The 19,591-nt window shown below is 41.3% G+C and overlaps 1 protein-coding gene across 4 annotated transcripts in view; it reads right to left on the reverse strand.

Annotated features, from left to right (window-relative positions):
• Window positions 1-18,038, reverse strand: part of sema3h (sema domain, immunoglobulin domain (Ig), short basic domain, secreted, (semaphorin) 3H) — a 65,126-nt gene extending 47,088 nt beyond the window's left edge. For 2 of the 4 annotated variants that reach the window (XM_080898541.1, XM_080898540.1), the window contains exons 1-2: window positions 15,223-15,326; window positions 14,901-15,051 (exon numbers count right to left, since the gene is read on the reverse strand). In XM_080898541.1, coding sequence (XP_080754667.1) covers window positions 14,901-15,051; window positions 15,223-15,225 — 154 coding nt within the window. In that variant the 5' untranslated portion in view covers window positions 15,226-15,326. Of the gene's footprint in view, window positions 1-14,900; window positions 15,052-15,209; window positions 15,331-16,680; window positions 16,729-17,920 lie in introns of those variants that run through there. The other 2 variants (XM_080898543.1, XM_080898542.1) reach the window with 2 other exon arrangements.
• Between the last annotated feature and the right edge of the window lie 1,553 nt (window positions 18,039-19,591).

Below are 19,591 nucleotides of genomic sequence, written 5' to 3' on the forward strand. Positions count from 1 at the left end.
GCTCAAAGTGTTTGACGTAGTTGCTGCTGACAAAAGATGCAGACGAAAGTCCTTACAAAGCCTTGACCAAGGTTATAGTAATAGCTGACTCCCACCGAACTCACCACCTCCATCTTAACAACAGATTTCAATTCAATTCAATTCAGTTTTATCTATAAAGTTCCAATTCACAACAACAGTCTCCTCATGGTGCTTCATAGTTTTCATAACTAAAAACTACAACAATCAGACAAACCCCTATGAGCAAGCCCTTGGCAAGACCGAGAAGGAAAAACTCCCTTTTAACAGGAAGAAACCTCCGGCAGAACCAGGCTTAGGGAGACAAAACACCAAGTGCATCATGGGAAGCCATCAGCAGCCCAGCCCAATTACAGCGTAACTAACAGAGGATTCAGGGTCACCTGATCCAATCCTTACTCTATGCTTTATCAAAAAGGAACGTTTTAAGAATAATCTTAAAGTAGAGTGGGTGTCTGTCTCCTGAACCCAAACTGAGAGCTGGTTCCACAGTGGAAGGGCCTGAAAGCTGAAGGTTCTGTGAAACATGATTCGTGCAAATTAAACAAAAAAAAAAAAAAAAGAAAGAAAGAGAAGAAAATCTGTTCTAATCAGTGCTAATGAAAACATGCCCCTATTTTTTATACCACTCCATTCATCACTGCCATTCTGTTTTTATTCACTGGGCAAACAGTGAAGTGTTTTCCCCTTAATCAGCAAATGAATGGTGAGTAGTGCACTGCCATCAGCTTCGATTGACTTGAATTCTTCTACTGCTATTTGTCTTCTATCACAACTGACAATGATAATGACAATAGAACTGAGTAGCTCTACCCAAAAATAGCGTGCAACATTCATCAAAACACCAGAATGGAAAGATGCACATCTTGGAGAAGCTTTGCGGCACTTTCAAGTGGGGCTGTGTTTACATTTAAATGTGCTATTCGTGATGGCACTCATTTCTTGATGCATGCTCAATAAGCCAGTTGATCGTCAACTTTCTGGGATTGGCACTTGTTAATTTTCAGCTTATAGTCTCTTTTCTTTACACATTCCTAAAAGAGCTACTTTGGGCTGCTTCCTTATTCACGAGGGGTCGCCACAGTGGGTAGCGCTGCATGTTTGATTTGGCAGATTTTTCACGCCGGATGCTCTTCCTGATGCAACCCCGAAGGGATTTGTGTCTCCAACCCTACCAAATTTCAAAATAATAATGATAAGAAGACATTCACTATTTTTTAAAAGTGGTCTATTTATGTTGAATATTGAATTTGAAGCATGCGTTCTCAACTTCACAGCTTATATTTAACAGAATGGTGTTTCCTCTTCAAGGCAATCAAAGCCTGGTGGATTTCATGCCTTGCTCGGCCCATTCAAGCATCCAGCACTTCATTTGAATTACAGCGTGTGCGCCTCAAGAGCCGCATGACCTTGCTTAATTCAATATGAAGGGGGGGTTTTAAAAAAAACTCAGCCTAATTGAATATGAAACCACCTCTGCAGTAAAAAATAACGGCACCATTCAGCGTCACAAGATCCTCTTGGTTAAGACAGGCTGAAAAGTACAGCTCATAGCTTGGAGTTCATTAAATCAGCATTATAACAAGGAGGATGACACTCCAAGATGGGAACTGAGAGTGGATGTACCAGAACACACATGCACGCGCGTGCACACACACACACACACACACACACACACACACACACACACACACACACATATTTATATGATTGTGTGTGTGCAAAGATGGAAAGTGGGTGCAGTGGGTGAGTCAGCAGCACATGTTTAATGCTGAAACAAATTTAGATCTTTGCATCCACACAAACACGTACTAACCCATTCTCTCAGTTTGGTTACAACTCTGTCTTTACCCTGCACATCCACCCACCCACATACACACACGCATACACACACACACCCAGGAAAACTTTGCACCATTCAGACATCGACCATCTTGACCTCACCACGATGAATGGCTCTTATTCAATATGGAGAAAAAAAACACATTCTTTCTCCACCATACACACACACACACACACACACACACACACACGCGCACACACACACACGCACACACACACGCACACCCTTGACTCAGTCATGAAGCACCAGCTGCACCCACCCCACCCTTACTCATGGGACAGTTGCCTTGGTAACGGCAACCATGCCGACATAATTTCAAAGCTGGGGGGGGGGGGGGGGGGGGGGGTTGGGTCTGTGTTGTGTTGAGGGGTGTCTCTTGGACTTTACACCCCCCTACCACCCAGGTCTCTTATACACACACACACACACACACACATAATAATAATCTGGTCCACACCTCTCATCGACACAGCGAAGTCTGGAATGATGGAGTGTTGTTCCAAGACATCAAGCCATTTAGGTAATGGGAGGGCAAATAAACACAGACAAGCTTTCATGCATACCACTGACCACATGCATTTACAGATATTTCACAATGCAGCAAGCATCATCTGTGACCCTGTCCGCCTGTTTGTCTGCCCCTGACAACATTCAGCAGGATGTTTACACACAGACACCCACCATCACCAGAATCTCTGGCCATTATCAGCAAAGCGCGGTGATGGAAAGTCAACCAATTTCACCTCACACCCCCATAAAGCTCCAGAATGGAGGTGTCTGAAAAGTCGCAGTCAGAGCGCAAGAGAAAGACCAAAGCTTTGTCCGTGGCAGTTTGTGAAGAGTTTATCGACCCAGATGCAATACGCTTTTCGAGACAGCGGTCTTTTCAGAAACTCGGAATTACAATTGATTTCTTTCTTCTTTTTATGTTGTTGTTGTTAAACGGATTCTCTGCTCCCTTCAAATCAAACTGAAAGCTGGAAAAACCATCTGATACCAAGATAGGGAGTTGTCATGTGGCACACAAAGACGAACAAGATGAGAAATACATCAGATGTGGATAGCAGGGCGTAAAGTGAAGGTAATTACTGTTTTCTCCCTCTCTTTAACCTTTCTTTGTAGTGACCTTTCATAATAAAAGACTTACTTACTCTTCGACCATGTTGTACTATTCTCACTAGTCTACCAAGCAAACCATTGATCACAGAAATCTGATGGATTGTAGTAGTTATGGCACTATAGAGGGAGAGACGTGCTAAAAACTGCATTACTTCCTCAACCCTGCATACACCTGTATAGTGTTATCAAAAGCTGTCCCACTGAAGTGACGTGAGTCTTAAAGAGACAAGACAAAGCGGAGATAATTAAAAGTGTAACTCTAATATATTAAAACGGAACCAACTACTTCTGATCCATCAAAGCACTACAATCTGCTCTTTTGCCACACACTCAAACACACACAAATGCACACTTGCCAGTGCAAGCTCTTGCAGAGTTCAACCACTCTTATCAGCATCAAACTGACAGGGAGGTCAATGAGGGTCGTGACCTCTGATCGGAGCCAATTGGCCTCTGACTCCTGTCACTTGGAATCAAAGACGGAAAAGGTTAAGATGTAAAAGAACAGACACGCTAAGAAATAAGCCTACAGGTCAGTCCAGACGCACATACACAGACACACACACAGATTTTGTCTCTGCATGAATGGTTCTTTTATATTAGTGCAACAATCTGCCTGTCCTTATTCGCCTTCGGTAAGTGTTATTATTTACATACTATTCATTTTGAGGGTCTGTGTGTGTGTTTCTATGTGTGAGTGGCTGGATATTTTTGTCCATGGTGAACATTAGATTAAAGGTTGCTGGTCATGGGAGCTCTGATGGACCTTGATATGATTAGTGCAAATGTGCGGCGTGTGATCCGGCTAAGAACATTCCTGCATTGCACATATCTGACTCGCATGCACGCGCACATGATATACACGCACAAAAGATTGCATATTATGATCAAACGAACATGATTTTTTTGCTGATCAAGCTGGTTTCAAATCCAATTTAGCTCGATAGTGTTTGTTTAAGACGTTTAAGGCAGAAAATGTTCAGTATGTTTGTCGTTCTCTCTGTTTTACAAGCCCTGACGCAGCAAACTATGCTAATCATAGGCTCTGTATGCATTATGTCATTTGCTACATAATTCACAGACGACATTCATATGACACTAAATAGAGACTTCGAAATGAGTTCTAATTTACTTTCTATAAATAACTCAGCTATAGATGTCAGGACTACACTATAGGGATTGATTCAGACACAGTGCAGTGACTGGTCTGCACTCTGCAGCAGAGGCAACCTGCTGTGTACGTGTGCAGCTTACAGCAAAGAATGAAAAATCACTGAAGAAACAGATAAGTGTAAAACTTAAGTTTTCATGACACCTCCTCTTACAGAGGATGGTTACTGGTACTAGTTAGGAGCTCTGTTTGGAGCTAATTTTCTTGTGCAGAGAGTATTTGTCTTGGCATCTGTCTTCTGGAAGTACCTTTCATAACAAATTTAGTAGATGGTCAGAAGCGCTGCTTGTTACATGAGAAGAAAAAAAGGCATAACTTCAAAACTGAACTGATAAGTGGCCCGTAGAGATTTCTGTGTGGGTTTATACATCCACTTTGGCGTTCCACCCCAACAGTCACATCAGGAGCAGGAGGAAGAACAGAAGTGAAACATGGATAAAAAAGAAAATGCAGTTCCTCAAATGGTCACTTAAGGCTGGCTCCAAAAGGAAGTCATTTGTATGCCAGGGAATACAAAAGACATTTGTATTCTACAGTATGAGAGTTATTTGGTACTAATATTATAAGTTATAAGTTATTTGGTACTAATTATTTTGTACTTCTGTACAGCACTTTGGTCAGTGTTGCTGTTGTAATTAAATGTGCTATATAAATAAAACAAACTTGAAATAATTCCCCATATGCCCACACACTGTAATGCCAATCTTCAGAACTGAAATAAATTGCTGGAATTTACAGCCTGGTACAGAAAAACAACAACAATATCTATACTCTATACTATAGACAATATTTCAATTCATGACGACTTTAAGAGCTCATTTTGAATCCAGGTGGAAGCCAGCACAGGTGGCTGTTTGATTTCCTGTCTGCTAGGCCTCACCTCCACTAATGTGAGTCAGTGAAGTGCACCTCTGAACTATTTTATGGCGTCTTCTGAAGTTTGGTGGTTTGATCCTTGGATGCTTCAGTCTCCATGCCAAATAACCTTGGGCAAGTTATTGAACCCTGAGTTGCTCCTAATTCATTCATCGGAGTGTGAGTGTTAGAAAGTACAAAAGTCTCTTAACACTAATTACCGCTTATGTGTGTAACACTCCTACTATTTATGGATGCAGCTTGCTAACCAAATTTGCTGGTGCCAGATGATAACTTAGCTCTCTGATCTAAATATGGGTCACTGCTGCCTCCAAAGAGACTAAGATGCAGTGCTAAAACCAAGTCTTCAGAAGGGCCTGGCCCACAAACCGATGGGTGACATCATGTTTTGTACTTACATTTCTTTCTTTCTTTCTTTTTTTAACATATTCTCTGCAGTTCTAACTTTATGACTTATTTTGTTTGATGTTTGAGATTTCCTCTTATGGACGTGACTCTGTGCTCTGAGCTCAGGTGGACTGTCAAGGTGAGGCTGGCAGCCAAGGTGCAGGGATGACACTGAGAAGCATCAATTTGACACACAGTACAGCGAATGCCAGCACAGCTTTTCCATGCCAGCATCAGAGGAACACATCATGAGTACGTGACTATGCGCACCGCTGGACAGGTGAGCTGATTTCATTAGCGAGCAGGAGGTTTCAAGAACGGAAACTTTCCCTGCTGAGTGAGGAACTTGCAAGCTATTTCAAGAAGAACAGAAGAGGTCTGCAACTCTTTCAAAAGTTGGTACTGACACGTTTGAAAAGTGAGTGGCATACAAGAGAAAATTGAAAGAAAAAGATGATGAAAGAATCAAGTTGCTATTTCAATCGTTATCTCACTCCCGGGAGTCCAGCTTTGTTATTTTCCTGGTGTCTTATTGCAATCTCTTCCACATCCAGACACTCCACTTATAGCTGCGTGCACACACAAGCGACACTTATCATTAATCTATCCAATTATTAGCTCATGGCCTAAACCATTGTCCATTTATAAGCTGCATACAGTGTGTGTGTGTGTAGTTTTGTGCGACTGCTTTTGTCTGTCTGTTCGTCTACCCGCTGAGCCCTGGGGAACTTTAGCTGTCTGGTGCGGCGTTCCCAGGGGGAGGACTTTGTTAGCTGCGCCATCGGGGAGGGGGTAGTCTTGGTAGGGGCGAGGAAACCGGGGCACATTTCCTGTGGAAATGGGGTTATCACTTCACCAATTACTGGTGCAATTACAGTGGGAGGCCTGCAGAAGCCTGGGAACAAAGCCCATAGGCACACAGATGGGCACTCGATGTGGGGACATGCACGAGCAGTATGTGCGCACACAAAATCTTTTCTAGCTCGCAATAAAATCTAATTGTCTCCTTGTTTTTTCTCCCTTTCATGCCAAGTTCTTGCTACTTTGCATCTCTCACAAAGCCCGACTGTGTTACAGAGGGTGATCGCGCCGCCTTAAGCTCCCGCTGAGTGTCAGAATCCACAATGAGCAATAATGATGAATGAAACTCTGATGTCCGACATGAGGCGTCCCAGATGCCGAATTAATCATCTGCAAAATAACACGCAGTACACAACATGAATCTGGAATGCCGAGCACTGTTCAACCAGACTGCACATAGACTCGGCTGACATTCAGTAATCATACCTTTGTCTTTTTTGAAATACTCCATTTTTAATTTACACAGGCTCAACTCTTCTATCACATCGAAAACATATGCGCCCACACACATACACGCATACATACCAGAGCGGAATTATAGCCAAACACACAGACACGCACTATATCTGGACTGTGTCACCAAGAGACCAGACCCACGTGGATAGCTTGACCTTTGACCCTAGAGGGAATGATTATTCATCATCATCATCACTAGACTGTTCGTTTAGGTCGCTGTGCCGCTACACGCACACACTGGAGTCCATCCGCTGTTTACTTTTACTCTAATTTGGTTTTTTTTTATTCTAATTAATGTAAATGAAGGATCACTGAGAACTCATTGTTTTCGTCTTTCGCTTCATATTCTCACAGTTATACGCAGCCTAGTGTGGGGACCTCAGTGCAGACCAATGTTCTGGGTTAACTCATTTGCTAATGGCAACAAAAACAAATGTTTTGCATTGGACAGCTGAAGTTTGTCTATTTTCCCACCCTGAGCTTCACAATCTGAAACACAAAGAACCTTAAAAGACATTTAGGACTGCTGAAGTTAGTGCTTAGCTCCTGTTTCTCAAAAAAGAACAGTTTTGTAATCCATTAATAGTGAAAACGTATAGATTATAAGCTATTTGGAGCAAATGGACAAAAATCCAAAAGGCATGTGATAATTTTTTTTCCTCCTTCAGATTCAGTTGAGTCAGTGTGACATCTGTCTGTGATTCTGCTGACTCTGAGTCTTCAAGTTCATGACTCTGCAGTGGGCTCATCCAAAGAGGAAACAATTGCCCTTAGTGGCCTGGACTGGTGACAGAGTCTTAAATAAAATCACCACTGTGTTGTTTCATAGACTGTGAGGCAACACATCACTGCTGATGAGCTTGCTCTGCAGCACAATCGTCATCCACACTGACCTGTTAATGTGAAAAATGGCTACTAGATGCGTAGCGTGCTTCATGGATATTTTTTTATATGGGCAGCCATGAAGACAAGTAGCTGTCCCCTGACGGTTGTGGACAGCCGTGATGTCTACAGCGATTTACAGGCAACTTTGAGGGTCAAACTTGTGAAGACTCTCTACTCTAAAGCCAGCCCAGATGATCAAACGCATTATCTGTTACTCTGCATCCTCTTGCTTCTTAACAGGAAAAGGAAGTCTGACTTCCAACCTTTTGTGGCACATGTCTGATCTTTCCACTGCTGCTAAAACAGAGAGAATCTTATTCTTGTGGTTTCTGCTTCTTTTGCAGAGACATGGGAACGTCAGATCGGTAACATGAGAGGTTAAAGATCGGCTGTAGTCACAAACATTTTTAAAATACTCTCAGTGAGCCTCGACCTTGGAAGTCCTTCACAGTCAGTCTAAGAACAACTGACTGAGGAAGCGTGGTCGACTGATTCTAGATGTCCTATGCTTTCGTTCAAAAGGTGAAAAATAATTTAAAATGACTGTTCATGAAAATGGGCATAGAACAGAAAGTAAAATCCTGACATAATCATAGACTATAGTCTCGATTACAGATGGATTTTAAGAGAGAAAACTTTAGTTTAAACACAAATATACATTTCCAGCCAATTCCTGTTAATATACCTCTGTATCCTCTACATTTACACTCACATCCTCCATCTCCAGCTTGGCCTAAACTACACCTAATGAGGTAAACTAACGGTCAGAGTAGATCTTAGCACTATTGATCCCATCTGTTTCTGGCTTGCAGCTGATGAAGACCTCAAGTGTGTTTTGTGGATTAAAATCCCACAATACCACAGAAATACTGCTAACGTGAAGGAAAGCTGTGAGAAATATACATCTGGACAAAGATGAAGACCAAAATCACAGAAAACAGCCCAATAAAACTTTTCCCCCTCCATTCATGACTCTGAAGCGTCAGCTCATTAAAAAATATTGAGCTTCTTTTGTTGTTTGCGTCTTTACTGAGTTTCCCCCTGTCTGGCTTTCAGTACACAGTAGAACAAAGTTAAACTCCCTAAACAACACCTGAATAATGGGAGTAAAATTTCAGTCTCACACTGCTTGAAAAGACTTGCTGACACACAGAAAGAACCACAGAGGAATGGTTGGAAACTCAGCTCTAGCTTATTGACAGCAGGTCAGATTGGAGCAAATTAATACTTGAGGGAAATTGAAGAAATATGAAGCTTGTGGATTTTTATTTAATGACTGGCTAAAGATAGCGCTCACATATTAACACCAGAAACCTCCGGAGGGTAAATTTACAGCATGTCCACTGTTGTCATGGGTTGCTGTTGCCAAAGCAAGGGTGTAATTAGACTCTATTCACCGTCTCTGTCCAGAAACAGGAGAAACCCCTCCACCTCAGAGTCCCTTAATCAGGGTTTTTTTTTTAAGTCTTAGCAAGTACTTAAAGTTTAGTGTAGGTCTTCCAAATATTCTGGAGGAATCATTTTAAACAGCAGAGGAGGGTGAAGTCTTTTCAAAAGCCTCGGTAGCAGCTATACTTTTCAAATTAGTCTGCAAGCAGCTAGTAAATTAAGGTCTTCTTCCAGAGAAAAGGCAGTCTTAGTTGAGTCTTTTATGAAGCGTGGGATGAGCAAACAGCTGCCGTTTGACTTCAGCAGTGACAGGCAACAACTGCGCCACCATTGGGGCCTGGTACCATTAAAATTAATAACAGAGACTATCCGGATTCTGTGCCAGATACCCATCCCAGTGAAATCCAAGTCTCAGCAACATCCTCAGCCCAGAGCCTGGAAAGCACTGGCCTAGATAGAAACAGATCTGAAAGAATAAATGAATAATGAAATATTTCTTGATTTTAATATCCCTCTGAAGGCTTTTGTGCTTTATTGGGACACGCGGAAAAGAGAAAGGTGAGGCTGGAGAGAGGAGACGAACTTTTGCACGCCAGTCAAGCGAACAAGGAACAAAACAGATTACTGTTCCTAACCTGGAATCTCAACACAGCAGTGAAATAAAAGTAAGCCGAGGTCAAGTGCTAACTGTTTATCTGCTTCTCTCGGCTGGAAAACACGCTAAGATATATTTATACTTAATGGTAATCCATTAAGCTACAGATTAAGCTAATGAGCCTGAATAGCACTAAAATCTGGGATTCCAAATATCTGTGATCTGTGAGGTGAGAACATCAAGTTTAAAACCAATAAACCGTCCTATCTTTTTGGAACAGCCTGCATTTTCTTTCTACAATCTCTCTCTACTCATTTAAGGCAAACAGTGGCCACATATGCTGACAGCTGCTGGTTTGTGTGTCTCACAGACAACACAGCTGCATAATAAATGTCCTTCTGCGTTATCAAAACCAGTCAGCTCGTGGATGGGCAATGTCAGGGCTTTAACCATCCTTAAATATCACAGAGATAAAAATGAAACTATTTAAGGATTTCTCTTAACTATAGCTTTTTCTGTAGCAACATTTTCTCTTTTAGAAAACCCAGATTGAGTCCCGCGGACAAGCGCATGAGCAAACATGCATCTGGACGTTGATGAACGAATCTACTGTGTATAATAACCACGCAATTTGCATTTTAATAGCATGCAATTTAAAACGACTCATTACGTTCACATTACAATGTGGGCATTTGTCCAGAGAGAAACTGCAGGATGAGTAAAATGCCCGGATTACGCCCCATCACAAGGAATCAGCAGTTTAAAGGTGAGCCATCAAAGCCAGTGTCTCCATTCACGCCAAGCAAACTCTGACTTCATTCCAATTCACTACAGAGACTGACTGCGATTAAATGTCTATGGCAAACCAATTGATGAAGTGAATGCCACATGAATAAAACATGACTCAGCCTCTGTGTGAGTTAATAGGTTCGAATTCACTTAGATAAGCCAGCCGCAGCTCCTCTGAGGCTTTTATGAAGTTTTGCTGTGGTAATGTGGTGAGGATGATATTCTCATCCTCGCCACATCATCGTGATGCTTCCTTTAGTTTCAGAGTTGGAAGGGTGGTTGGTGCTGATGCAGCTGTAAGGGACTGCATTCTTCTTTAGGAACTTGTAATGATTGTGTTTTTGTACACATACACATTTGTGTAGCTGCGTTCGGGTATACAGCGTTACTGAGTGCGTGAAGTCTCACATGCTGCATCCAGAGTAATTATTTTATAGGGTCTTCATGCAGCAATCCACCAAACAGGTTTCACATAACACATTCCCAAGCAAATGTGTACGTCTGCATGTGTGCGGGGGACACAGATCGTATCTATAACTGCCATTTTCCCTCAAGAAATGCGCACTATCACTGACTGAATGGCCGGGATAATGGACTCATTATACATAAGTGTGTCTGTGTGTGTATTGGCGAGTGAATAACTGGGATCATTTAGCCATTAAGAGATAGGTGGGGGTTAGGAGGTAATCAAGCGTGTATTTAAGTATTTAAAGCTGTTTTGTTTGTTTTTTTAATTCTGAGACACACACAAAGCTGTTTGGTCAGTTATATTTCTCAGTAAAAGGTAAAAGGACCTTTGTCATATATATATATATATATATATATATATATATATATATATATATATATATATATATATATATATATATATATATATATATATACATATATATATATATATATATATATATATATATATATATATATATATATATATATATATATATACATATATATATACATATATATATACATATATATATCACTGCAGTTTTCAGAGATACTGCAGGATACTACATGCCTCCAAACCCAGTGACTGAGAATTCAAGTCACATCTGTTGTGGTTCATAGCAAAGTTGATAACACAAACTGTCTCCACATATATATCCACCCAGAGCCCCAGTGGCCTAACGGATAAGGCACTGGCCTCCTAAGCCAGGGATTGTGGGTTCGAGTCCCATCTGGGGTGAACGTGGTGTTTTTTAAAGTAGCTCAGACAAGGCTTGTGGTTGTAGTTAAAAGAACAAAGTAACATTCGCTGTCAGTTGGAAATAATTATCTCACATGCTCTATCCACCACAATCTCCTCCTACACTGCCTTGGCCAACTTTATAATAACTAACATCTTTTCTTGCTGCTGTAAAATTATTACAGTGACTTTTTGGGGCATTTGCTGAATGAACCAACACAGCTTTTTCTTGAAATCTAAGAAAACACCCATCAACTTATCCAGTCATTATTCTAGACACAGACTCGGGATTGTGAACAGCAGGCATGACTGACAGCAGAGCAAGCATGCTAGTTCAATGATCCAGGGGTCAATAAGGCTAGTGAGCGTTAGCATTGTTGTTTCATTACATCACTGCTTTTGCCCATGGTCCCAATGTTGTACGCCCTTTCACATTCTGAACTGTCTCATCAGCAGTGCTGCTACTGAGGCACCAACTCAGTGGATACAATTTTTTTGTTTTTGTTTTTTTTTTGTCTCCTGTACCTTTTCCCTCAGTTGTCTATTTTCCTTCTATTACTTCATCATCAATTTACTGCTGCTGTACCACTCACTTGAGTCTGAGGGATGCTTTTGGTTTCTGCTTCAAAGCTCTTTGTAGTAGCCAATTTTCTCCAGTGATAGGGTGAAATACTTCACTTAAATGTCAGCCTGTACTGTTTTTTCTCTTTTAGTTAATCATCTGCTGTGCATACCAAAGGAAAAGGAAAAGCTAAATGTACAGTGTCTCTAAGCGGCCAAAAAATATTTCGAGTAATTACAGCAATTCCATGAAAAAAAAAAAATCTCCTCCTTGTGTCTGAGGAAAACCTCTGTGGTGATGAGAAGGGAAATGACCACAGTATAGAGCTCCCACAGAGAGGCAGGAAGAGCGTGCACGCGCACACACAAACAAAAACAAATGTGTACAACAGCATGATGGTGGGCACCACAGTAAACACATCATACTTTTCTTTTTGTTCTCTTTCCAGAGACGAGCATATTGACCGCTGTAGATAGGAAACACACATACAGACACATATATACATACGCACACGCACACCTACACCGCTGCTGTTCAAGGATGCGAGGATTCGTCTCAACATAATACACAACAAAAAGTAAAATGGGCAGAGATCCTGGAAATGAAGCTGCTCTATTTAGGTACATATGCAGAAGCCTTTAAACACATGCACCAACACGCCAACACTCACACACTCCATATTCCTGTCCAAGAATATGCAGCCATATATATTCAAGGACATGCAGGCACCTATTGTATCACAATCACTCAATCAAAGCTACTCCAGATTCCATTAGAGCCAAACTCCCCCCTGGGAGAATCCAAAAGGATTCCCCTTCTCCCTCTCTCTTTACTTTCTAGGTCACAATTGGTCGACTCCAGATTTAAAGTACGGATTCTACAGCATCTTTCGGCTTATGCAAGGATGTGTAATCAGCTGGTGTCGTAATCAACGGTGGCTCCGGTAAACATGATTAAAGGGAGTTGAGTTTACCTCGCTGTAACTAAAGGCCTCAAAAATCCTTTTCATTTGAAAGGGATTCGCCAGAGCCGCGAGGGCAAACGCTGAAATCCAAATCCTGTTTTAATTACAGGATTTTGCTTTCACAAAACTTTTGACCGTCACGTTTGTTATCCTCAAACAGCAAAACCCCAAAACGGGTCAAAGCATTTAGTCCTGCCCTATTCAGTGGTGACAAGAGCATCTATAGCTACAGTGTTTGTTACGCACACATCATCCTAGAGTCCCCTTGTTTCTTCAGCGAGGCAGACCCCACCCAACTGCTGCATCCACGAGGGTAAAGTAAACAGTAAAACTGGAGCAGCTGATGCAGAACAGCACCACCTTGTAGTAGTCAAAATCAACTCCGGTTCACCAACGCATCAGCCTGTAACAGCATAGTTCATGCGACATGCTGCACAGTGATACAAGTGCATGGAGAAAGAGGAAAAAATGTGTAACGCACACAGAAGCACAATGCAGTTCTCCACCGACAAACAGCTGAAACTTCAAGTGGCTACAGCTGTCCTTTCCCTTTTTTTAAAAGGAGGTTCTGTTATGTGTGTCCTTCCACCACTGCGTGGACCTCACTACAGCGGACAGATCGGCCCGGGGCCAAGAAATAATTAATTCACTGATGATCTGAATCTGGGATTTCTGCCATGAGATAATTATTTCTTTGTTAGCCATAACTGAAACTAACAGACAAGGACACATTTCCAAATCCTGGAAGAGGGGGCGAGGTGGGGTGACGGGAGGTTTGAGGTGCTGTCATGGAGAAGGTCTTTCGAGTTTGAAACTTCATTAACGAAGTGCTTCAAAGGCGCTGGCAAAAGATTTGAGCTTGACAGGAAATGAATCTCGAGTCGATAAAGTAGGCTTTGCACATGAATTCTCCATGCTTTCGTTATGCTTTAGAAAAACTTCTCGATTGATAAGGATAACACTGTAATTGGGTATTTTTGCCAAAGAAGCAGCATGTACAGGTTTTCTCATAATGCTGTTCAAGCTGTTCAAACCAAAATACAACGGGAAGAAGAAGCAGCATGACTTTTTGTCTGGCAAAGTCCCAGTTTAGCCAAGAGAAATCAGAGACAAACACTAAAATAATTACCCAAACTGCCAGCAGCAAACATCCTCCACACTATCCCACTTGATTGGCTGGTTCATCTTTACCTGCCGTGCCTTCTACAGTTACACTTGCACTCTATTTTCTTGTGCAATAAGAGCTTATCTGAAATACTCTTATGAGTGCTGCATTTAAATCGGTTCTTTCGTTTCTTCTTTTCTTTCCCGGACTTTTTTTTTTATGTCATTTGCCATGTCTGACATGTGGTTTTACAAAGACTCTTAACTTTCAAGAATATGCTGTTATTATTCAAAAGTGACAAAAGGACAAAAGCGCTACTTTTCACTTAAAGTGTCAGACCTCACAGTGAAAGGAGGAAGCAAGGTGGGGCTAAAGATACGGCTGTCACACTCTGAACCTGACTACTGGAGGATGATTGATTAAATACAGGTGGTTAGAGAGTTGGAGGACAATATAGGAAAGAAAAGGGCTGATGGAGACAGGTACATGAACAGAAAGGCTTTGTATAATTTATACATGAATTGCATAACAGTGTGTGGGCATTAATAGAAGGACAAAGAAAGAAAAGTGGGGAAAAATGTGAAGCGGTACATGATTCCAGCCACCTGCATGTACGTGTGGGGAACCAAGACTTGAAACACTAAAGGAAACATAAAGAGAAATGCTCAGAAATGGACGTGCTGCTTCTTACCAGGGTGTGTGAACTGCAGTCTGGGTTGAGATGCTCTCCACGCTCCTGTCAAGGTGGCACCGAGGTGGGCTAGCAGGACCACCACCAGCAATTGCATCCTTCTCCTCATCGCACACGGGGAGTCCAAGTCCAGCTTCAAATGTACTGAATTCTGGCAACAGACACACTAACTCAGTGTAGAACTCAGAGAAAGGGCTAACCTGCCTGCCAAAGTAAACTGTGAAGTCCCAGTCACAGTGTGTCAGGCTTAAGTCCAGATCCTTAAAATGATTCACAGTTTTTCACAGGAAGGTAAGAAGTAGCACTCACACTCAAACTTTACCATCTTTGTGTCCGCGATGCTATCTGTGCACGCACGCGTCAGAGATGGAGGCAAAACGTACTCCAAGAAAATGAGTGAGTCGTCTCTCTGCTGCCTCCTCGCAGCCTGACAGCTCTCTACTGTTCTGTCTCTCGTCCCAGCTCCTCTCTACATGTGCTCGCTGTCTCCCTCCCTCCCCCTCTCTCTCTCTCTCTCTCTCTCAGGAAGGAGAAGAAAAATCCGAGATCTTTGTGGCCACACATATGCAGACGTGCTCGCCTATTCACTCCGCTCCAGGAAAACCTTGTTAAAGTGGAACTGAGACGGAGGAAATCAGCTTTCATCTTTATGCACCATTCTCTTAGTCTCTCTCCCGACCTCTCCTTATTGCGCTTACTCTCTCGCTCACTCTTTTTCTTTTCTTCTGATGGCTTTATACTTATCAAAAAATAAATAGAATAAGAAAAAGTGGCTGATAAAAGATTATGGAAACTTTTTTTTAAAGCAACAGGTATAGACACATGTTTATTGTGTTAACCACTCAATGAAAATAGGTTTTGAGAATCGATTAAGAATAAATCGACTTTTTATGAGAGGCGAAAAAGGGTTTTAGCGTTTCTATGAACCGCAGGTTCCAGCCTCAGGACTGCGTTCAGGTGAGACCAACTCATGAAACACAATCAGGGACCGAGCCAAGAGGTGCACTAAAAGTAAATGAGTGAGATCTTACAATCAGTTCCAAAACAACCCACGCAAAACACCAAACTCTACCCCTCAGTCTCTTTCCTTATCCTCATTATTTTCTCTTTTTCCACTCCTAACCCAAATGCAATCATTACCGAGCCCGTGCCTTCTCTCCTGCTCTGTTATTTTCATTAGATACCGACTCACTGGAGTACAGCTGCGCCGGGCTGAATTTTTCACCAGCTCAAGTTCAATCACAGGCTAGCGGGGACGATTTATTCATTCTCCTGGATAAATAATGAATTTAGGTTACGTGCAAATGAACAAGTATATGCTCCCTCTGAGGATTTCTGCTTTGTAAATGATTTATTCTCCGAGCTTGTTTGTTATTGCATAATTAGTGCAGGTTTTTCTTTAAATATGACCCAGCGGTTTAATTATGTGATTAGATGTCCTCTGTCTTGGTGTTTACACAACCTCATAAAGCTTACAGTTCGTGGAGGTCAAATCTGGTCAAACCCGGTCATTAATTAAGTTATTCAATTAGTGAAGGAGAAAAACTCTCTCTATCCATAGAGACTCCCATTGTGATGACACTATGCACTACTAAAGTGACCTTGGGCAAGACGTCACTGCAAATGCATCTCTTGGTAATTAAGTGATTCTTTCGGGGTGTGGCCAAGGAAAATAAGCATAACTGAACCTCAGATATATTCATGTGCTGTTTTGTATCACTTAGAAACAATGCATGATTATTTCTGCAGTTACAGTACAGCCAGCAGTACTACTGCTTACCTCTCATTATAGCAGTGCCAGTCCTTTTTTCACCCATGCTGAGATCACCTGCAAGTAAAACAGTGCATATAGTAGTGTTGCTTTTACACAGTCATCATGTCCCACACTAACCGCCCGGGCTAGTTTTGTGTTTTAGACAAACAGGTAACGCAGGACAGAGAGATCCTATGCAATAGATATGCAGATGTTTTATGTTTGGACGTGTTGTATCACTTGTGTTTTGGTGTTTTGATAGTTAAAAAAAATTGCATAGCACTTTATAATATTGCCCTCCAGATTTAGCATTAAATTACAAGGTCTTTTATTTTAATTTAGGTTATAATCATACCTTTAAAAAAACTTAGCAGATAGTACAATTTTTTAGAAAGGATTCAAAAAACCTTTATTTACTCTATGCACCTTTGGTAAGTGAGTAACTAACACTCTTTCAATACTACAAGTGTTGCTATAGCCTTATCCTCAAAAGGCAAGGTTAAGTGTTATAAGTGACCCTAAAAGTAATGTAAGCATACAATATACGATGGGGAGGTTAAAACCACTCCATACTTCGGCCCACGTGACTAAAAAAGTCAGTTGTGCATACAATGTAAAATGGGGAGGTTAAGCTTCTCCATTATGTCATCTGTACCCCTAAAATGTAGATGTACACCTGATGTAAGAAGGGAAGTATAAGCTATTCCATAATATGGCCATACCCCTAAAAATAAAGCATATTTACAGGTTAAAAAGGGAAATAGAGTTCCTTTGAAATACATGGAAGTTACTCACTACTTAAAATCACTTCATGTTTCTTCTTTCTGGTAAAAAACAGAATTGTTTCCCTCTTTCACTTTCACTGTACACTGTAGGTAAATAAAAATACAGCCCAATTTTTGGGGAAAATCCCACAGATATTATGTGTTTTTACTGTGGATTACTTTGATTAAGTGTTGGGGAAATGGAATTTCATGCTACAACTTTTAATATTTCCTGTCCTATTGCACCTTGAAGCTGTTTCTACGGCTTCTGTTGGTAAAGTGTTAAACGTCAAGTCAGACGTGACATTTTAGAATAACGCTACTGCGACTGAAAATGAGGAAAAATGGGATGCTGGAGTAATCATTTACACATATAAGTCTCTACTGAGTCAGCATTTGCTGTCTTTCGATGTGCATTTTGTAAACAGCTGGTTGAAATTGCGCAAGAATCTGGTAAAGCTACAGTTTCACCTGTCAGTAATGGGCCAAACAGAAATCCTCACCAGGAACTTAGCATGCTACTGATGATGCAGGTTCTTCTCCTGGTTCTGATGTTCACATTTCTAATACCTAAAGAGAAAATGTGTAAAATGACAAGCTTAAAAATATTAATGTTGCATCCATCTCTTACCGGAACCTTTTAAACCCTCAGGTCATTAAGGCAGGATAATTAGAAGCTCGTTGCTGATCCTGCCAGAGTCAGTCTGCTTGTTAATTGCAACTAATGACCTCCCAGTCAGCCTGAACAAAAAGCCTCCGATTTGTCTTTGACACGTTACGTCATTTGTCAATTAGCATGCAAACTCTGGCTGCTAAGACCAATTGTTAGTGGTCTTGGATCCCACCGCAGCTATTCTCTGCAAACCAGGCACACACAGACACGTCCATTGACTCATGCACATTCCCCGTGTTTCGTGAAGTGAGTGAGAATGCAGCAGTTAATGAGCAGCTCATTGTCGTCGTTTTCTTCTGTTTGGCTTATGGACCCCTATAAGGCAGACATAACATGAACCCTGATGACCAGTAATTGTTAATGACAGTAATGGTTCACAAACCAGTGTAAGTGATGTAAAAACAAAACGAGCATCAGCTTCATTTAAGTGGCCTTTTGATGCAAATAATCACAGACTGAGAATCAACACCAGAGCTCTGAAAGGTCAAACGTTACAAACTGTAGCCATGTTTATTTACTACACTATGGGATATAATGGGGCTGGGAGTAATTAGAGTCATAAAGTCATAATTAGCTTGAACCATTATTTCAAGCTAGGTCACTTCAAATTTTATATTACTGTTTGCTTAATTATTACTTTCAATGACAGCAGTGTTTATTTAACTCCTTTATATACAGGTTATGTGCCATATTTGTCCTATAAGAAAAGATTTAGCATGCTCGTGTGACTTTCATATTTCAATCGAAACTAAACATCTGGAAAGAAAGAAAAGTTGGCCATAATTTAGTCAGGGTGCTAAAGTGTAACCTTGTCTGTGCCACCTATTCAGTACGGTGGTTATAGTGCACTTACATCAGAGGGGTAGGACTATGCTGCCACCTTACGTTTCTTCTTACTGTTTACCTGAATGTGATCTCGTAATCCCGCGAGACTCTGGACTAACCGTAATCTCTGGCGTTTCACCAGAACACCGAGCGACACAGTTGTAATGACGCCTTTGTACCGCTAGAGGTCAGTCTGACATTGTGTGGCCTGAACTGTTACAGCGAATATGTAAGAATATGATAATAGTCATCTCAGAGTGGAGTAAACTTACCTTGTGTTATGTTTTTAATATACTATTCAGATGTTAGAATAAAACATAGAACGGGTACATAGCTAAAAGTAATTACTGTGGTTGTATCCTCATGAATGGTTCAACTTTCATTTACGACTGCCGTTATTTGGTTTTTGGCTATTTTAAATTGGGCTAAATATATTTTTAAATTAGCCAGTTTTAAATTAGCCATATTTTTAAATTTGTAATCCCACGGTGAGGTCGGGAAAGAAATTCTTTAGCAGATGATATGGAGTATATGGCAGGGTGGAGAGTGTTTTGGAGGGAGTGGACTTGACCGTTCTCGTCCTCCGCGCTCACATCATGATGTGTTGGAACCTTTTGTGCGGGGGCGCGGCTGTCGTGAGCGCGCTTTGTTGGGGGATGAGCGGCAGCTGTTAGTG

This window comes from Rhamphochromis sp. 'chilingali' (assembly GCF_963969265.1).
Source record: "Rhamphochromis sp. 'chilingali' genome assembly, chromosome: 12".
NCBI lineage: Eukaryota > Metazoa > Chordata > Actinopteri > Cichliformes > Cichlidae > Rhamphochromis > Rhamphochromis sp. 'chilingali'.